General features: G+C 44.5%; 1 protein-coding gene across 2 annotated transcripts; it reads right to left on the reverse strand.

The window, feature by feature from the left end:
* Positions 1-3,667: 3,667 nt before the first annotated feature.
* On the reverse strand, positions 3,668-19,163 carry EIF3F (eukaryotic translation initiation factor 3 subunit F). Of its 2 annotated transcripts, XM_060605917.3 has the most exons (8): positions 18,737-19,161; positions 15,410-15,480; positions 15,094-15,173; positions 14,552-14,689; positions 13,293-13,384; positions 12,737-12,873; positions 12,488-12,601; positions 11,687-11,913 (listed from the first exon to the last, which is right to left on the reverse strand). In XM_060605917.3, exons 1-8 carry the CDS (start codon positions 19,134-19,136, stop codon positions 11,836-11,838), a joined length of 1,110 nt encoding a protein of 369 aa, XP_060461900.2. In that variant the 5' UTR covers positions 19,137-19,161; the 3' UTR covers positions 11,687-11,835. The 2 variants fall into 2 exon arrangements, with proteins under 2 accessions (XP_060461901.2, XP_060461900.2); XM_060605918.3 differs by lacking the exons at positions 11,687-11,913; positions 12,488-12,601 and adding an exon at positions 3,668-11,216 and having other exon boundaries at positions 18,737-19,163.
* Positions 19,164-19,372: the final 209 nt, after the last annotated feature.

A 19,372-nucleotide genomic window follows, 5' to 3' on the forward strand; every position in this document is an offset into this window, starting at 1 on the left:
TATACTGAAGGGAGCAATCATCCCTGACTGTCCAGAGGAGCTAAGGATGCTGCTGAATAGTGGGATCAGTGGAGAGTCATCTGGAACTGTGTGCTGGAGTGTCTCTTTGCGCTTTCAGCCCTGGGGATGATGCTAACTAGGCAATCACGGCCAACAAAGCCTGATAATGGCAAGGTAGACAAGGGCTCACCCCCTCAGGATGAGCCATCCAGACCAGCTTTGATGTTAGGGTTGTGGGGAAAGGAGATGATGAATATTAATTGTGGCTTAGGAGAAGCTGCAGGAGGGGAACTATAGTTTATTCCACTAACCCTCCTGTTGAAAGTTTGTTGTTTTTTTTTTTAAAGAGCTTGCAGCTGACCACTGCCTTAAAAGAGTCAATGACAGAGTGGACTTATGTGGGGCAGGAGCAGATCTTAGCAATGCAAGGGGTGTACCTCTGCAGAATCTTTTGGTGCCCTGTGTCATAGCACGTGGCCTCCTTTCTTCTGCCTGGTCATAGTGGACAGTTTCATGCATATTACTCTTATCTCAAGTTCTCCTTATCGGCCAGGAAACGACAGGTCGTTCACCTGTGGATGCAGTCTACAAGTAGGAGGAAGTTAACCTTCTAAGACATTCTTCAACCAGTGGAAGAACTGATTAAATGTCCCAGCTTTCAGGTCTTTCAGAATTCTGAGGGATATTTTACACAGTTCCTAGAGGGTTCTCGGTGGCACGTAAATAACCAGTTTAATACCTTAGATTGTATTGATTTTCCTCCCTCGTCTTCACATCTGCTTCTTGGATCATATTATGGGTTGACTGTCTCCCCCCAAAAGATATGCTGAAGTCCCAAACCTTGGTTCTTGCGAATATGGCCTTACATGGAAACAGGGTCTTTCCAGATGTAATCAAGTTGAGAACATTAGGGTGGGCCATATCCAATATGACTGGTGTCCTTATAAGAGGCAAATTTGGACACAGATGCACAAGGAGAGTGCCACATGGTGACAGGCAGAGACGAAGCGCTGCAGCTCTAAGCCAAGGAACATCTGGGGCTACCAGCATTTAGGAAAGGCAAGGAAGGATCCTCTTCTAGAGGCTTCAGAGGGAGCATGGCCCCACAAACACCTCGATTTCAGACTTCCAGACTCCATAAATTGTAAGAGAATAAATTTCTATTGTTATAAGACAGTAAGTTTGTGGTATTTTTCTAATACAGATCACCTTCCACATAAACTACCTTCTTCCCCCAAGTCCCTGTCACATGCTCTGCTTTCAGGGGACCCAAATTAAGTATGTCCCCCCTCCAGCTGAGATTTTAGATCTGGATTTGGGGTTTCCACCCTCAGCTAACCCTTACCTCAATCCTTCTCTTGCTCTCTCAATCAGCTGAGTGGTCTTACCTGGGATGGTTTGGACAGGATACCACCTTGCACCTTCTTCCAACCTTCAGAGTTGTCGAGGGTTCCTCATTCACCTGCCAAAAACTAGTACCATGCAGAATGGCCATCTTATTTAGGGGTCCCAGGGCTATACACTAGCTCTGGCACCATCCCTTCCCTGGATAGAAAGCCCCAGAAACCCCTTCTTGATCGTTAGGGCCTGGGCCAGGGTTTCTCCTGGGAAGTGGCAGCTCCAGAATTTTTGTATAGAAGGGCTTGTATATTATAATCTGATTAGAAAGGGAATGGTCCCTATGAGTTTCATTTAAAACTGTGTTTCTAGGGGCGCCTGGGTGGCTCAGTCGGTTGGACGTCCGACTTCGGCTCAGGTCATGATCTCGCGGTCTGTGAGTTCGAGCCCCGCGTTGGGCTCTGTGCTGACAGCTCAGAGCCTGGAGCCTGTTTCGGATTCTGTGTCTCCCTCTCTCTCTGACCTTCCCCCGTTCATGCTCTGTCTCTCTCTGTCTCAAAAATGAATAAATGTTAAAAAATTTAAAATAAATAAATAAATAAATAAATAAATAAAACTGTGTTTCTAAACCATGTTTTGAAAACTAGTATGTGTTTATAGTGATTTTGTGGTGGGGCTACAGTAAGATAGTTCGGTGTCTTCACTCTGTAACCACATCAAAGGTAACCAAAGGTGGTTCTGGAGGCGAAGCATCTCTATGAGCTTTGGTCACTCATTTTGCACCAACCTAGTCTTTCCATGGCAAGAAGTGCTTTTTCTGTACCAGGCCCTTAGAAAGCTGCCCAGGAACAAGGAGTGTGAGCTGGCAACCAAAGGCTGTTAAGTGGTGCAAGGGAGCCCTCTAGTGGCCTGACTCAGGCCTCAGGCATAGAGCTGGGCTCCATATGGGACTATTGGCCCATCCATTATAGACAGAAGGACCAACATGGTGGGAGAGACCATTATTAAACTGATGACCACCAACATGGGACAGAAACATAAGCATGGGGCTGGCATTCCCAATGAAGCAGAAGACAGACCTGGACAGATCAGGAAACAAGCAGCCCTAATTACAGCCTAGATCACCACCAAACAATTATCTTCCCATCTGGGAGACACACTGGTGTAGCCGGGGACAACTGGAATTTTGTTAGCCCTGTAAAGAATTGCATTACTGATCATGCATGGATTCCTAGGCATTGCAATGAGAAGCAATGCAGTTCCAGCAGTTTGGCACTGTTTGAACATTCTTGGAAATGCTGACCATGGCTAGTATGTAGGAGAAATGCTACTTTTTTCATCAGATATGCTAGAACCTGATATCACAGCAATAAGCTGTGAAGTCAACTGGAGTATGAATGGATCCCTTGATTCCTCAAGGAGGACTGAGTGAAGCTTTTTGGAGTTAAGTCTGGCTATTGTTAGCCATTCTGTGGGTGTTGGGAGGTGAAATGGTCTTGCCATCCAGGATGGGCCAGGTAGAACCAAGCAAGACGCCAATCCCCTGCTGAAGCCCTTGTCTCATACTCCCTGCCTCAGGGGAACAGGAAGACTCAGTTTACCTGTTCAACTACTCTTGTCCAGAGCAAGAATCCATTAAGAGCCCACATCTGCTTCCCTCAAGGGTCCACAGATCACTGGAGCATGTTCTCCGCAGGAGCCAGATCCTTGCTAGAGACCCCTCTGTACCAGCCTCCCAAGACTTCCCTGGCCCACCACAGCCAAAGTCCTAAAGCAATCCTCTCTCAGGACTCCAGCAGAGCCCAGGGCCTCTCTTGCACCCAAGCAGCCTATAGGCTCAGGAGAGCAGATAGGTTGGGGTTGATTAAAGGGAACCACATTCAGGTTTCAACATCCCTAGAATCCTTTTGCTCTCCAAAGCTACTTAGAGTTTTCACAGGGGCTCTAGTTTAGGCTGATGGAGGCAGACAGGACTGTGGCACTTATGGACCCACAGAAGGCAGAGGATCAGATTTTCTCTGGTTCCCTCTCAGCTTCCCACCCCCTCCCTCCACAGTAGAAAGAGGGTAAGCAGAAGCTGGAGATGTACTTTCATAATGGCCTCCTTCCCATGCAGTGGTTTGGATGGTTTCTCAGGTGAGAATGTGCGACACAGAGTAGGGGATGCAAATTATTCTAAAGAAATAGAAATGCAGACATTTGTGTCTACACACACCTGTTCACCACGGAATGATGTATTAGCACAAAATTGGAAACTCACGTGTCCAACACTAAAGAATTGTATAAATAAGTTTGGCTACGTAATAAAAACTTATGAACCTATTCAAAATAAGGTTTTTGAAGATTTAATGACATGGACATTATTTTACAATGTTTAAAAATTATTTTATAAAATTCAGTTAAACTTTTAAAACACAAAGTTGACTGTAGGTTCAAAGAACTTCTAAGATACCCCACATGACTTTTGGGAGGACTTGTAAGCAGGTACATAGGAGCAGGACAACAATCTGTCTCGCGGCTGTTATTGCTACCTTATTTTACCTCCTGGCTGCTGTATCCTTTGAAGCACGATACTCCATACACGCCCCGAGTCCAGCTGTAGGCTGACAGCTCAACGCCTGGAGCTTGCTTCGGATTCTGTGTCTCCTCCTCTCTCTGACCCTCCCCCACTCATGCGGTCTCTTTCTCTCAAAAATAAACATTTAAAAAAAAAAAAAAAAGTGGCCAAAATAGAGTCTCTTACACAAGCCCATTTAGCATATGCTAGTCACCAAACCAAGACTCAGTTATGGTTTCTACCTTTCCCAGAAACAGACTCCAAAACCGAAGCACCTGGTCAGCACTAGTGAGGTAATCCGACAGATCCCTGCCATCTCCTAAAGGAAAGTGACCTTGCCACAACCAATCTAATGCTTGCTAATATAACTTCCTTGTTCTCACCTCCTTCTGCCTATATTTCATTTTGTACAGCCCCTCAGAGCTCCCTTCTATCTGCTAGATGGGATGCTGCCCAATTTCTGAATCACTGAATAAAGCAAACAAGATCTTTAAAACTTACTCAGTTGAAACTTTTTTCCTCTCCCATCCCTGAATTTATTTATTTTTAGTAATCTCTACACCCAACGTGGGGCTTGAACTCACAAGCCCGAAATCAAGAGTTGCATGCTCTTCTGACTGAGCCAGCCAGGCATCCCTTTGAATTCTGCTTTCTAACAAGAGTAAACACACAAGTCCAAAATGGTGAGATGAATGCTAAGATGTAATCATGGTACAGGAGCACCTTCCAAGAGGAGGTTTTCGGTTTAGACCAAAACCTAAAGGAAGAGCAGAAGTGAGCCAAAGGGGCATATATTTTAGGCAGAGGGCAGAGCAAATGCAGAGGAAGCACGATACTCCATGAGACCCTCCCAGCTATGGAGGTGGAAAATCAGTCAAGGCCATGATGAGCTTTACAGGCTGTAGTAAGAAGTGTGAACTTTATCCTGGGCTGTGAGGGGAATAGATCAAAGAGAGTGAAGAGGAACTGTTTTTCTCTACACTTACTACTCACATCAAACAATTCTGCAACCAGATGTGCAGGTAATTTTCCCACACCAAGCAATTCCCAGATATCAGCTGAGTATCCTACAGTTTAACTCAATTCTGACACTATGATAGAAGATAGGATTCAGTAGGCAGGGAGGGTAAGATTAGGGCCTGAGGTCCCTGGGTGGGGGGAAAAACACCTATTTTGGAACGATGCTGGGCGTGTCTGACCTCAAGAGGCATTAAGGTTCCTCTTAAGGATGTAACAGACCCCCCGCCCCCCAACCCCCGCCTCAGATTTCCCCTCTGGAATTTGACAAAAGACCTAAGTATGGTCACAGATAACCCCTCACACAGCGGAAAGGAGCCAATCAGGAATGGACAACCCAGCACCTGGAACTATCAAGCCAATAATGGTAGAACCTGAAAAGGTACAAGGGGAAAGGGATGGGGGTGGGCTGACCAGAACCTTGTAAAACAAGGACCCTTGCCTATAGTCCTGGGGCATTTATTTGTGAATGTCCCTTCTGTAAAGAGAGCTTTTCTACTATTCTTCCTTTCTAATCTTATATGCTAATAAACTTGTCTGCTGCTCATTTTGTGCCCACCTCTTCATTCTTGGAAGCTGCAAGACAATGAATCCCAGGTATTGTGGTAAAAAAATATCCTGCAATAACACTACAAATACCTGGAGACAGTATCAGATTCCAAGGTTAGGGGCTCACTACTACAAGACTGCCTTCCCCTGCCCCTTCAGATACATGTCACAAGTCCAGGTTGTCACCTGTGCTTCTGACACACCAGATATAAATTGGACCTCCTTCTTGGGTTTGAGTAATTTACTGCAGCACCTCACAGAATTCAGAAAAACAGTTTACTTACCATTACCGATTTACTAAAAAACATTAAAGGATTCGAATGAACAGCCAGATGAAAATATACACAGGGTGAGGTCTGGAAGGGTATAAAGGACAGGAGCTTCTGTTTCTGAAGACTGGGGGTATACTACCTTCCTGGCATGTAATTGTTCCTAGATACATTCTTATTCACCAACCCAGAAGCTCTCCAAACTCTGTTGGACAGAAACACCACTACATAGGCATGACTGATTAAATCATTGGCCATTGGTGATTAATTCAATTGGTGACTTTCAGCCCCTCTCCCCTCCCCCCAAGCTGAAAATTCCAAACTCAAATCACTTCATTAACATAAACTCGGTGTGGTTGAAAGGGTCTGGTTAGGAATAACAAAAGACTCTTTACACCATTTATAGCTCTTATCACTTAAACAAATTCCAAAGGGTTTAAAAGCTGTGTTCCAGGAACCTGGATGAAAAGCCAAATATGTGTTTCTGTATTTTTAGTACAGTATCACAGAGGGCAAGACTGAAGGCAGAGTAGTAATGAACTAGTTGAAGCATGGAGGGGAGAATCAAGGATTCATCCATGTTTCTGGTTTTGACAACAGAATACCTGATGTGTCATCACCTGAGAAGGGAAATTCAGGTGTTGTGGAGGAGGAAGAGACAATCAGCTCAATATTGAACATGTTGAATTTAAGATGCTTCTGAGACACCCAGGGGAAATCTAGTGTTCATTTACCTAGTCTGCGATCAGCTCTGAATATGGGCCAGAGCTAGAGCTGAAGACTGGGCACCTTTAACAAACTGGCAATAATCGCAGTCAAAGGCTTCTATGAGACCTTCCCAGCACAGTGTGTAGACTGTGAGAAGGACCCAGGATGGAAGCCTGGGGAATGAAACCTTAAGGGAGGGTCAGAGGAGGAAGGATGAAGCAGAAGCACAGAAAAGGGGAACAGGAAAAAATAAGAGAACTGTGGTGTCTTAGAACTTAAGCGACACATATGATCTCACCGAGACCCTTTCTGAAATGTTTCTAGCACATGCACAACCACACACAAAGAGAATGTGTGAACACACATTCACAGTAAAAACAAACTTGTGCACACATTAGCACAGGCTGTAAGGAAAAAAAGAGTTCCAGTATCATCCATTTTCTGTCAACCTAGGCATAGGGTATTTCTTTCCCTACAAACACCTCCCTAGCCAAGAGTCAGCAACGAAAGAGCCACATGGTCGACAGTCTTTGAGCCTTTGGCAGTTTTCTGTGTCTACAATGCAATTTCCCTCTCCTTTTTCAGTCTGTTGCTTCTTCATTCTTCAAGTCCAGCTTGGATCTTACTTCCTAGATGGAAGACTTCCATGACCTCCAATGTCTCGTGACTCCCAATGCAATCATCTTTTTACTTGTTTGCCCCTCCAAAAGGTTCTAAGCAGGATTCTTGCTTAGCACCTTGCTGCCATTTGGTATTACATGAATAAATGAATAACTTCATTAACTCCATTGAGTAAATTCTTCAATCTTTCCTTAAAAGATTTGGTGTAGCCCCATAGTTGATCAAATAAGTCACAATTACTTAGTTGCATTTAAGACCTCACCATTTGGTCTGCTAAAGAACAAAATTCACCTGAGCAAATCTGAAGATCTAATTGGCTTTGCTAAACAATTCATAAATTGGGCAACATCCCATCTACCAAGCAGAGATGCTCCCAGGAGTTGTACAAAATGTAAGGTCTCATAGGAAAGGAGGAGGGCAAGTTACTGGCAAGGTTTTTATCATGCAGACTACCTCACTAGTGTTGGTCAGAAAATTTCATAGTTGGCTGTTAAAAGGTGACATTCCTGGGATAAGCTGAAACTAATTAAATCTTGGGGGGCAAATGACTTCACTTTGGGCTTTTTAAAACAGGTCCCAACCTATCCCTCTAACCTTAATTCTGGACACATTTCCACATGCTGTAAGCTTCCACCACTCTGGAGTAGCCAGCTTTTCCATATACCATCCCTTTAATCATCTTTATAAAATACCAGGTAACGTCTTAGATTCCCGTATCTCACCATTCAAGTTCAACCAGTCTCCAAGCCCTCCTGAGACTGCCTCTTAACATCCTCTTCAATCATAGTCTTGTCGCCATCCTTGTTGCCACTGTCGTGTCCTCTGAACAGTCACAGTGGCCCCAATTCACCTTCCTGTCTTCTGCTTCTCTCCCTTAGCAGGGGATCTTCCTGAAATGCCTGATTAAATTATGCAGCCTCCTCCTCCCCCAAATTCTAGGATAATGTCCAACCTCCATAGTCTTGAGGGCTCTTATGGTCTGCCCCCAGAATATGCCTCCTTGGTTTTTGAACAGGTGTTTGCATGTTTCCTTTGCCCTGTTTATCCTTTCCCAAGTTCCTCGTAAAAAAAGACTAGCCCAGGTATTTATGTCCTGGGTAGAATCTTCCCAGACTCCCTAGGACAGACCTGGTCAACCTTTGTAATATGCTCCTGTAATGTTTCATTTTTGCCATATTATCTTACTGAGTCACTGAACTGTGAAGCAGAGGGCTACAGAGGAAAAAAAAAGAAAAATCCAGACCTGAATTAAAACCCCATTTCTTCACTTCCTAATTGTGTAGCCTACCTCGAGTAACATACTCCACTTCTCTGAACCCCAGCTTGTTCTGTGATATGAAGAGAAGACTGACCGAAACAGAACAGGTGCTCATTGAGGGCTAGATCCACACTCATTTTCTATTTTGCAACTACTTACTCTTCTGTTTTCTCCATCAAAATGTGAACTCCTTAATGCCAGTAGCATGGAGTGCACACTTACTGACCTAGTGCTAGCATACTATTTGGCAAATACTAAACACTTAATGCTTGAGTCAACAATATAGAGCAAATGGTATTAGTGTACACGGGGTTACTATCCACTATCAGTGTCGACATAGTTTCAGAGACTCACTGCCATTTGGCATCAGTCTGCCAATTGGATTAGATGCTCCAGAGGCTCAGTGTGCCTGAGGATGCATTCCTGTGGGATCTATCTCTTCCTAAGATCAAGATGTCCCCGGGCTCAGGATACTTTATTTAGGGTTAGGCCATCCATTGATAAGGACTCTCCAAAGGTCAGAATGTTCATTGAAGCCCATCAGGGGAGGTACAGGAATATGCCATTTATGTCTAAGAAGCTAATGCTATCAAACCAACCATCAGAATGAAGCTCATGGACACTGGGTAACTGGTGTTGCCCAGCTTCTGCAGGGAAGAGGGAGTAAGTGAGAAATGGAGAGGTGGTGGGGCCATCACTTTAGTAGGGCTAGTTGGTTGCATAGTTTGTTGGATTGATTGAAAGGACTAATCAGTTTGGGTGGCTAAGGTCTGTGGAATGTTTGGACAGGATTTGGGGGATAAAGAAGATGGATTAGTATTTGAAGGTTGCAGTCTGGAAACGCTTTGAACTCGCTAGCGGGGGTTCTTTGGAAAGTTGTTTGAGGAGTAGGGGAAGGGAGACTTCTGCTAAAGATTGTTGAAGAGCCCTGAACAGGGAACCTCTTGTGACAGGATGGCCGGGTGGGGTGGGTAACTCGCCAGTTGCGGAGCATTATCTTCACTGGTGTAGGCTTGTTCCGTTTTTGCTTCGACTGTACAAGTCCCATCTTAGCCGTAACTTCTTAACTGTCCCCCATGGCTTGTTGCTGCTTCTCCCAATCATGGGATCCTCAGAACTGCTGGGAATCACTGCTCCCACTCCCCACTCAGTATGGAATGGTAATGTGAGGGGGGCAGGTGGTAAAAAATCCTCGATGTGTGCTGAACCAAGGCATGTCAGGCCATGGTCTCCCATGCGTTCTGCTTCATTTCCTGGGCCTCTTATGGTTCTAATTCAGGTTACTTGCAGTCCTCACTTGGACCACTCCAGCTACCTTTCTGATGACCAATGGCATCATCCTGAAAGGCACTCCTGCTTCTTTCAGAAACTTTTTTGCGGTCTCCCTTAGCTATTCTGGTGGTGACAAGCCCTCATCAACCATCTCTTGCTAGCTGTCCTTTGCACAGACCCGCCACACCATGTCTCTTCACTGTGTCCAGGCCAGTCTATCTCTGCCTCGTTCAGCTTATTCTCACCCCAGGGACAGCTGTGGTCATCCTTTAAGCTCCATTCCAGGGTTCTAGGTTTACCTCGTCGGTGAAAATCTTCTCCAGTGACTTTTCTGGGCTTCTGCAGCAGTTTATACTCTCAATTCCACAAGGGATGCTTTTGGCTGCCCTTGGCTTGAAGACCGCATGCCTCCTGAGAGATGGTATTTCTTTTGTCCCCTGTCCTCTACTTCTCAGGAGGGTCAAAGCTACCAGGCTCTGGGCAGCCTCGAAGGAAAGAGGAAGGATTAGATTCTGCATTCTGACCCTATAGTATGCATTGTCTTCTGAGACTAGTCTTTTTCATTCAATGTTTTAAGATGTCCTGCTTACAGTTGCATGACAATTTTGTGTCCATATTTTAGGTGTATCTCACACATAAAATATAGGTGGGATTTGTTTTTTAACTTCAATCTTTTTTTTCTCTCATTAGTTTAATCCTTTTTACATTTAGTGTGGTTACTATATTTGGATGTACATCTGCCATCTTTATTTGCTTTACCCAGTTTTCCCATGCTTTCTCAATTAAAAAAAATTCTTTCCTTTTTCTTATTCTATTATTTCCCATCATTTTCATTTGGAGATTATTTCCAGTGAGTAACCCTGGAATTTTATCATGCATATTTAAAAAAACTGAAGTTGGTATTAACCACCCACCCCAAAAATAGAACACAAACACTCTGAACTCTGATCAACCCTCTTCCCATTGTGCATGCTATTTTTAACCTCACAATTTGGCGTAACTATTGTCATTTCATGCCTACGTGTAAAAATGTATCATTACTATTCATAGCTTATGACCCCCAGAACTTGTCACATGTCTCAGAAACAGAATTACAATCTGGGCCTTTTTGATACCCACTTGCTTTCATTTACCTTTCCACTCCAACACGTAACATAACCGTAAGTCCCTGAATAATGACCCATTTCTTCTCAACCTAAGGTATTTCGCAGTGGCCAGGCAGAACACTCCAGCAATCAGATGAAAGGGCTGTTTAAAGTCTACAAAATCCCTGGGAAATATCATCTAGTCTTTGCTTAGATTCAGCCATTGGCAGAGCTCAACACAGCCTGATGGTGCTTTCAAGTTACACATAGTACTGAAGGAGTTTGCAGTTTGGGGGATATCTCTTTAAATTTAAGCTATAGATCCTAAACTTGCCTCCGCGAACCATAGTGGCAAATAGCTCCATTCTACTATTCAAGTAGTTTATGACCCTGACCACACTCTTTACTCTTTCAGTTCAGATCAAGCATTGAATTCCCTTAATTATTTTCCCTGCATGGATTCTCCTTTTCACTTCCTGTGGAAACCCCACATGATCCATCAAAAAATGGTTCAGAGTATTGCCAGTGGACACCTTTCCAGACTGAAAGCCAAAAGAAAAATTTGGTAAAATGCAGTTAATCCTCAGGAGAAGACTTTCTTCCCACCAGCATGTACTCATGGGTCCCAGGACTGAGATTTGTACCCACTCCTTTGTTCCTCTCCACTCACCCACCAACACATGCTCTAGGTCCTCCTAATTGTGCATAGGGCAACACTTTGTACTGTCATTCATGTGAGGCACTATGGAAGAGAAGTGACAAAAATGTTTTTTTGAAGGTCCAGTTTGCTCTAACCATAGGCAAAAGAGCGGGAAGAAAGTACCTCTGTGAAACCACTGTGCAAAGAAGGCTGTCTGGTCTGGGGGCAGGTGAAAAGTGGCTTGGACTTGGGTTATGGGTGCAACTACTGATGGCAAGTCACCAACACACAACCAACTTCTACCCAAGTATTCACTTCCTGGTTTTTGCATGAGCTCTCCCTCCACCCAGCAGTAAACTCATATAAGATGGATTCATTTACAAAAGGTAGGCTATGTTTATTTAGAGTCACAAGCAGTTGACTGACTCAGTGTGACTCAAACCACAAGGAAACCATCCTACGACCCTCCATTCTGAGTCCTGGGGTGGCCCAGATTGGCAGGAGTGCTGCTTGGGGCCCATTCACAGGTTTACAAGTTTCTCATTGAGGGCAATCTGTGACTGCGTGAGATTGGCCAGGTAGGTCACCATCAGCAGGTCCTGGAAGAGGAAGAAGCCACAATAAGAGAGGGGTTGGGCAGAAAGGGAGAAGAAAGTCTGGGGTTGGCCAGCTCCATGGTGAACACCGGGTAGAGGGCAGTCCTGGATAAATAACAGCTCAGAAGAGGTTGAGCAAGACTCAAAGGTGGAAGATAAGAATGAAATGTTTGAGAACACTTTCTCTTCTTTACTGATACACTTATAAACGTGGGGTGCTTTAGCCAAGATCTGGGGTAAGATATGGGGAGCGGGAAGTCTGTGAACCCAGATGGGGAAAATAAGAAATTGCATTTTCGTTAACCTCTGAATTTAGCATTTCTTTTGACCATGAATCTAGATAGCAAGTCACAGTAGTATCAGCAGTTCCTGAGACAATGGAATCAAAGAAGAGAAGGCAGAAGACCTCCCCAAACACATGTACCATCTCTTCCTTCCTCCCAACCTGGACTGCAAGGGGCCAACGGCAAAGCCCTTTCTCCTCTGTTCCCCTCTAGGTCATCTCCCTTCACATTTGTGTGCATGAGCTGAGGTGGGGGAAGACACAAGCTCCCAGAAGCTCAGGGATGGCACTTACATTGATGTTGCTATTGAGCATGGTCTCAAAGTCATCAGGAACAATCTTGGGTACTTGGTTAACCAGACTCATCAAGAAGCGGCCCACAGTATTGTCAGCAGACACCTTTCCGGACTAAGCACCAAACAAAGATTCAGTGAGGCACAGTTAATTCTCACCACCAAGGACTGTCACTTCACCAGTACACCTCTCAGAGATCTCGGAGTGGAGATCTATGCCCTCCTCCTTTCTCGCCTTCCCCCTCCTCACCAGCACATCCTCTGCATACTGCAACACTGTGCTCAGGGCATCCTGGATGCGAGCCGATGCCCCTCCTACTTGCTGCAAGTCACTTGAAAGTCCGATCACCCGGTTGGGGCTAAAACAGGTCTTCATGATCAGGTCAACTGTGGGAACAGGTTGGGGGATAGAAGAGGCACAGACATTTCAGTCATTCCATCAGGGAAGAGACTATCTCTAATCATTCTGCTAACTTTCTCACTTCCCTCTGGATACAGCCAACTTCTCTGAAACCCTGCTCTGCTCTTAGCTGCTTCTCTTCCACCTGCTAGAGCTTAATCACTGGTTTTGGTCTTATATGAATGGCCACGTAGCCTGTGGTGCTGATAATTTCCCATTCTAATTGCACAAATAATTCCTGGAAGTTCGTTTATAATGGAGAACGATTGTGACTTTAATCATCACAGACTTTAGATCAACGGTTCCTCTTCAACCTACCCAAAGCCCTCCATTCTTGTTAGAGAGCAGCTACCCTGTGCCCTGAAAAGTGTCAGACCTCAAAAGAGGGTATGGGAAGGTTACTCACCTCCGATGCGTTCAGTGTCATAATACGCGTATTTCACGGTCAGAGGTGTGAACATGACCCCCATGGTCCTCCCAGGGACACCCATTAAAGTGCTGGGGAGAGAGAAGTCAAGGTAAATAAATAGCCTTGGGAGAGGGCTTCCATGTCTAGTCCAGGCTGGGAAAGCAGTCATACCAAGGTTATGGGTTCCAAGGTTCTGAGACAAGGCTGAAACCACCTGAACCTGAGGTCTCATGGGAGCAAGTCACATTTTTCCTTTAGCTCACTTCACACACAATGAAGCCTGGCCTGCGAGAGGGGACTCAGCCTGCAGATCTGACTTGGTCCCTTCAGAGGACTGTTTCACTCACTGCAATATCAGTGATGAAACAGGACGCTGCATTTCCCTGTGGAGCTGGCTGCCCAGATATCCACCCGTAGGTCTTCTATGAGACTGTGCCCTTCATTAGCACTGAAAAAAGCAAATTGACTCCAGCCCACCAAGACTAGATTAGGTGCTTTAAGAAATCTCACTAAAGGTGACTGCCTTTACTATGTCAACTATATATTTTCACCTGGACCAAAGTCTGTTACATTAGGTCACACGCAGAAAGTGCACCAAATCAAACAGCGTAAGAGATACGCTAAGAAATGCCTTCATTCTAACCAGAAAAGATAATCCTTCCAACTCTCCCAGCAGCCCCTTCTTCAGCATGCCTCCCCTGTCAACAGGAATTTTAACTGCCTGCAAGCTCAACGTGTCAATGCTATAATGTTATTGTCACCAAAACTGTACTCGACCCTGGGGTAATAGATGTAGTCACAAAGGACAGCCATCCTTTAATCTGTATGACTCTGAGTCCTGTGTATCCAGGAATAATGATTAACAAACGGTTACTCAGAAAAGCAGTGAACATAACCAAAATACCAGTGAGGATCAGCTATAGGAACCGTGAAGAGTTAGCTTATAGAAACGATGACAGGAAAAACATGACAGTTTGCTCAAATACCTAAAGGTCTGTCATCTGAAATTGGTTAAAAGAAATAAGTAGAAATCTGGGGTACAACTGGTATCAGCAAGTGGATATTTGAGGGACAAATTTTGTTTCAGAGTAAAACCCTTCTAGTGATAACTGTGGAGAGGGAGGAATGGGTTTCCTTATGAGGCAATGAGTTATACACTGAAGGATTAAACCTGCTTGGGGTGGAGGTGGGTGTCATCCAGGCATGGTAGGAACCAGACAGCCTTTTATGGCCTTGTGCCCCAAGACACCGGTCACCTGACATAGGCCTTGATGCTCATGCGGCCATTCTGGAGGCTCGTGTCCACGGTGAGGTGAATGGGGTTGGGGGCTTCCCGGCTATAGTACTCATGGATCAGCACAGAATGCTCTGTAATGTCATGGCCTGTAGCATACCTGGAAAATGAAACATAGTTGTGGATTCAAGTCTACATGTAACATTAATACCAAACACAATGGTAAAATGGATGTCTCTAGGTAGCATTACCCCCAGTGCAACCTAAACGCAAAAAGACTACACTGAAAACTGTATTAACTCAAATCAAAGGCTGACTCAGAGCTCTTGAAACATTACAAGTCATCAGCAAGGCAAAAATACTTGGCTCAGTAAAAGCTACAATTCAAAGTAAATATTCTTGGCCTCATGAGATTAGAACTGCCAGCAAGACACTCTAAATTCACAGATCCCTGAAGTAATACACTTTCAATACTCTGTCTCCAAAAGGGAGTAGAATAACTAGCTTGGTAGCAAAAAACCTTGGCAATCACGAACACTTTCCATTCCCCCAACTCCAACTTACCAGCCCAGAATGAGCTCATTTGGAGAGACTTTCTTGTGTAATTCATACATGTTCTTAGCGAATTCCATGTCAACAGCCACCTTAGAAGAAAAGCAGAAAAGGAAGCTAAGAAGCTAGAAGTCCATAGAAAAAATGGATGAAAAGGGCCAGAGCCCACCCCAGCAGACAAGAGGCCCAGGAAGTATGTACCCATAGAAAGAAGGTTCTTTGTTGAACTTTTAGTTATAGAAGCACAACGTATTGTGCAGGAGAAGCCTTAAGGAGAGCCTAGCAAACAGTTATAGGCCACACAGTGGCAGCTCAAGCTCCCACTCACCTCATCTTCTGACTCGTTGTGTGGCACTGAAAAGCAGTTAGTGACCTCCACTGAATGCTTGTCAACGGTGCCTGTGAGAGAGAATTGTCCACGTGTTACAAGACCCTAGGGCACTCGGCAGCCTCCGACCACTTTCCAAATGCTTTCAGAGGCCTCCTCAAAGTCAATGAACAAATTGAATTCGTAAATTCTAAGTTAGCCATATGCATCAGTGGGACCAGGATTCTCCAGAGAGCTGAAGCTCTGAAGCGATCTCTCTTTGCTTTAGCCATCAACATATGGGGTCTATTCTTCCTTCACAAGGTGGTCTTCTGCTTATCTGTTCCATCCTGCTACCAGTCCTACTCCAGGTCTTTTTTCTATGACCTTCATTTTCAGCCTCTAGACTTTCTCCCTACAATTCAATCTGCAGAACTACCTGGAAAATTCTAATAATGTCTACACAGGGCACCCATACAGTAGCCTAGTCCCAAAGCACAGTGTTAGGGAGCTTCACCTGTACCTCCCTTCAGTCATCTAGTCCCATGGTCATAACCTTAGCCCCATCACCATCCAGAAACCTTCTACCTGTGAACCTTAAACATGAGTATCAGTCTTTTACCACAAACTCCTATTCTAGTTTTGATACCCTTACTCCCATTACGTTTGTTTCTTGACCTAAGACTGCTGGTCCCTTGGGTTCTCCATTTTTTTCTAATCTACTGGCACTGCCCATACCAGGCTTCAAGCCCTGCCCTCTATACTAGTGACCACAATGCTGCCCACGCCTGTGTCTGTTTAATTCCACTTCACTATGGTTTTTGCTCCCTTAGGTGAAACTACGTCCGCAAACCCAGTGGGTAAATACTTTTTCTCTTATTTGACCTCTCATCAGCATTCAATAGACTTGACCATTTCAGACTTCTGAAGCAGTTTTGAGTCTTCTATATTTCCATGCCGCTATAATAACCTTCTATTAGAGCATTTATCATATTGTATTCTAATTATTTGAACGGGTAGATCTTCATCTTGAATTGAAGGTTAGAGTAGATGTTGTTTTATCAAACTTTAAATTACAAATATTTAAAACAATTTTATGGTACTTAAAAGATACCACTGACTTCTTTTAGCCAAATTAAATGTTTCATGAATTAATGTCTGAGTAAATATATAAGCTCCTAGTAAGAAGAGTCTGTTTCATTTTTCAGTAAGTACTATCCCTGTAACACCTAGCATTGTACCATGGTCCCAGTCCAGAAGAGAATCTTAAGATGTAGATTACAGGTCACTAAATAAGGTCACTATAGTATCTGGGGTACTTAATACTCTCCCTCAGTGGAGAACTGTTTCTTTAGTTAAATAGCTCATGCATGTGAGTTTGGAAAATTTGGCAGTGCAGCTGAAAGAGTAGTCTTTGTCAAGTGCCAAGTTAATGTTGCAAAAATCATTTGTTACAGAAGCTCAAAGCAGGACATGGTTACAGAAAGCTATTATACTTTGGGAAGTCAGGAGTGGGGGTGAGGGTGGCGGTATGGGATGAAGGACTGATACTTAATTAACACTTTTCCTGGGAACCTGGAAGATGAGTGGAACTTGGAACAAATGAGGTAGATCAGGGAAGGCACTTGTGGCAAAGAGAATACAAAGTCTTGGTTTCAGAAAAACTTTGGCAATGTTTGGAAGACAATGGATCAATTAAATTTCCTGTAAAATGCTAAACCTTCAAAAATAAGTAAAGAGAGACTATGTTTGTGTGTTGCAGGGGTAGAGCCCTGATGTGGAGGATGGCAACTAATGGCTGTTTTGTAGCTCATGTGTCCCAGCAGTTAGATGCTCTTGGTAATAATTTTGCTCTTGCAAAGCCCAAGTCTAAGTAGCCCCCCCTCCCCCCCCCCCCCCCCGCCCCCGACAGAACTAGACTTTAGGTAATTTGTTCCAAGGCACATGGTTAATATTTGGTGCAATCTACCTACAATCTTGTCTTCTTTGCAATACACCAATTGTCTTCTATGGTGGAAGAACTATTACATGTCACAAAGGTATCTAAAATTGGGGACAAAGATGGAATGAAAATGAATTTGATGGGATCAGCAGTACCCATAGAAAGAGGCACATTATCAGTAACCTCTCTCTAGTGCTTCTCCATTTTACAAATTACTTTAACATATTAGGGAGACTAATGGACAGAAGATCAGGCTTAACTCTGGAAAATAGTACGGAGGTTCCTCAGAAAGTTAAAAATAGAACTACCCTATGACCCAGCAACTGTGCTACTAGGTATTTATCCAAAGGATACAGGTGTGCTGTTTCAAAGGGGCACATGTACCCCAATGTTTATAGCAGCACTATCAACAATAGCCAAAGTATGGAAAGAGCCCAAATGTCCATCAATGGATGAATGCATAAAGATGTATACACCCCTATATACATACAATGGAGTATTACCCAGCAATCAAAAAGAATGAAATCTTACCATATGCAAGTACATGGATGGAACTGGAGGGTATTATGCTAAGTGAAATTAGTCAGAGAAAGACAAATATCACATGACTTCACTCATATCAGGACTTTAAGATACAAAAGAGATGAACATAAATGAAGGGAAGCAAAAATAGTATAACATCAGGGAGAGAAAACATATGAGACTCTTAAATATGGCAGACAAACAGATGGTTACTGGAGGGGTTGCGGGAGGGAGGATGAGCTAAATGGGTAAGGGGCATTAAGGAATCTACTCCTGTAATCATTGTTGCACTATATGCTAACTTGGATGTAAATTAAAAAGATAAATAAAAATAAACAAATAAATTAAAAAGATCAGGCTTAAACCTTTAGGAAAACAGAGGATTATTGAAGCCCTAAACGAGTTTCTGACAAACCGGTTTACTTGTTCAAAGGGATGTCTTTTTACAGATCTCCCCACTCCTTTCTCAAGTGGTTAAAAATGTCTTTGTAAACACCTAGAAAGTAAAGAAATTTAGTCCGTAGGAAAGGGGGGAAAACGTGGTCATTGGGTTTAGGGAGTCAAATGTTTCTGACTTCCTACTCAGCATCTGAACTCATTTTTGGTCATACTTGGCCTGAAATGCTACTGGGCAGATTAAAAATAAAATGTAAATCATTCCGCATACGGTTTTTATTCAGTAACTAACTACTGCTTACGTATTTTATGCCACCCGAAGTGACAGAAATGTGGCAGGGAAGTTCAAGTTTCTTAAGGAGGTAAGTCGCGGCAGGAAGGTGGCATGGAAGAATAGGTAAGAGGTCAATGGGGATGGGAAGGGAGGGGAACAAGAGAAAAAGGAGGTGGGAGGAAGAAGATTCAGACGATTGTGTCTGACCACTCACCCAGCAGGGTGCCGATAACTCGGGCAGCGCCCTCGTTGCGTCGCTCGTAGCTGTCCACGATGGAGGCCAAAATGACCGGGTGCAGCCGGACCACACGGCCGCCGGGGAAGGGGCCTGGAAGAGCAGGACCGGGCAGTGACTGCGCAGGGGTCTGCGCTGGGGCCGGCGCTGAGGCCGAGGTCTGGCCCGGAGCCGCGGTCGTAACCGCTGCAGCCGCCGCGTCTGAGGATGAGGCTGGAGCCGGCGTTGGAGCCGGAACCGGCGCTGGAGCAGGAGACGGGGCTGGCGCTGAGGCTGGGGTTGGGGACGGGACTGGGACCGAGGGTGGGGCCGCGGCTGGAGCTGCGGCTGGAGCTGGAGTAGCGGCAGACGCACTCGCCGGTGCTACCGGTGTGGCCATCTTGTCGAGAAAGAAGGAGCCAGGAACGGAAGGGAGTGAGTTGAAGAATATTAGGGGCACGATAGGCTGAATATGCACCACGTGAACCAGATCTTTGTGCCTATTGGTCACTGATGATGTTTCTCACGGCACTACAATTTCCTGCTGAGTTTGTGCTCTTTAATTTCTGTCCCATGAGCACTCAGTGAGAGGCGAGCTAAATAGTTCCGAGCAAACTTGGGACCCCCGCTGAGAAA

The sequence above is a fragment of the Panthera onca genome, chromosome D1, assembly GCF_046562875.1.
Source record: "Panthera onca isolate mPanOnc1 chromosome D1, mPanOnc1 haplotype 2, whole genome shotgun sequence".
Taxonomy (NCBI): Eukaryota; Metazoa; Chordata; class Mammalia; order Carnivora; family Felidae; genus Panthera; species Panthera onca.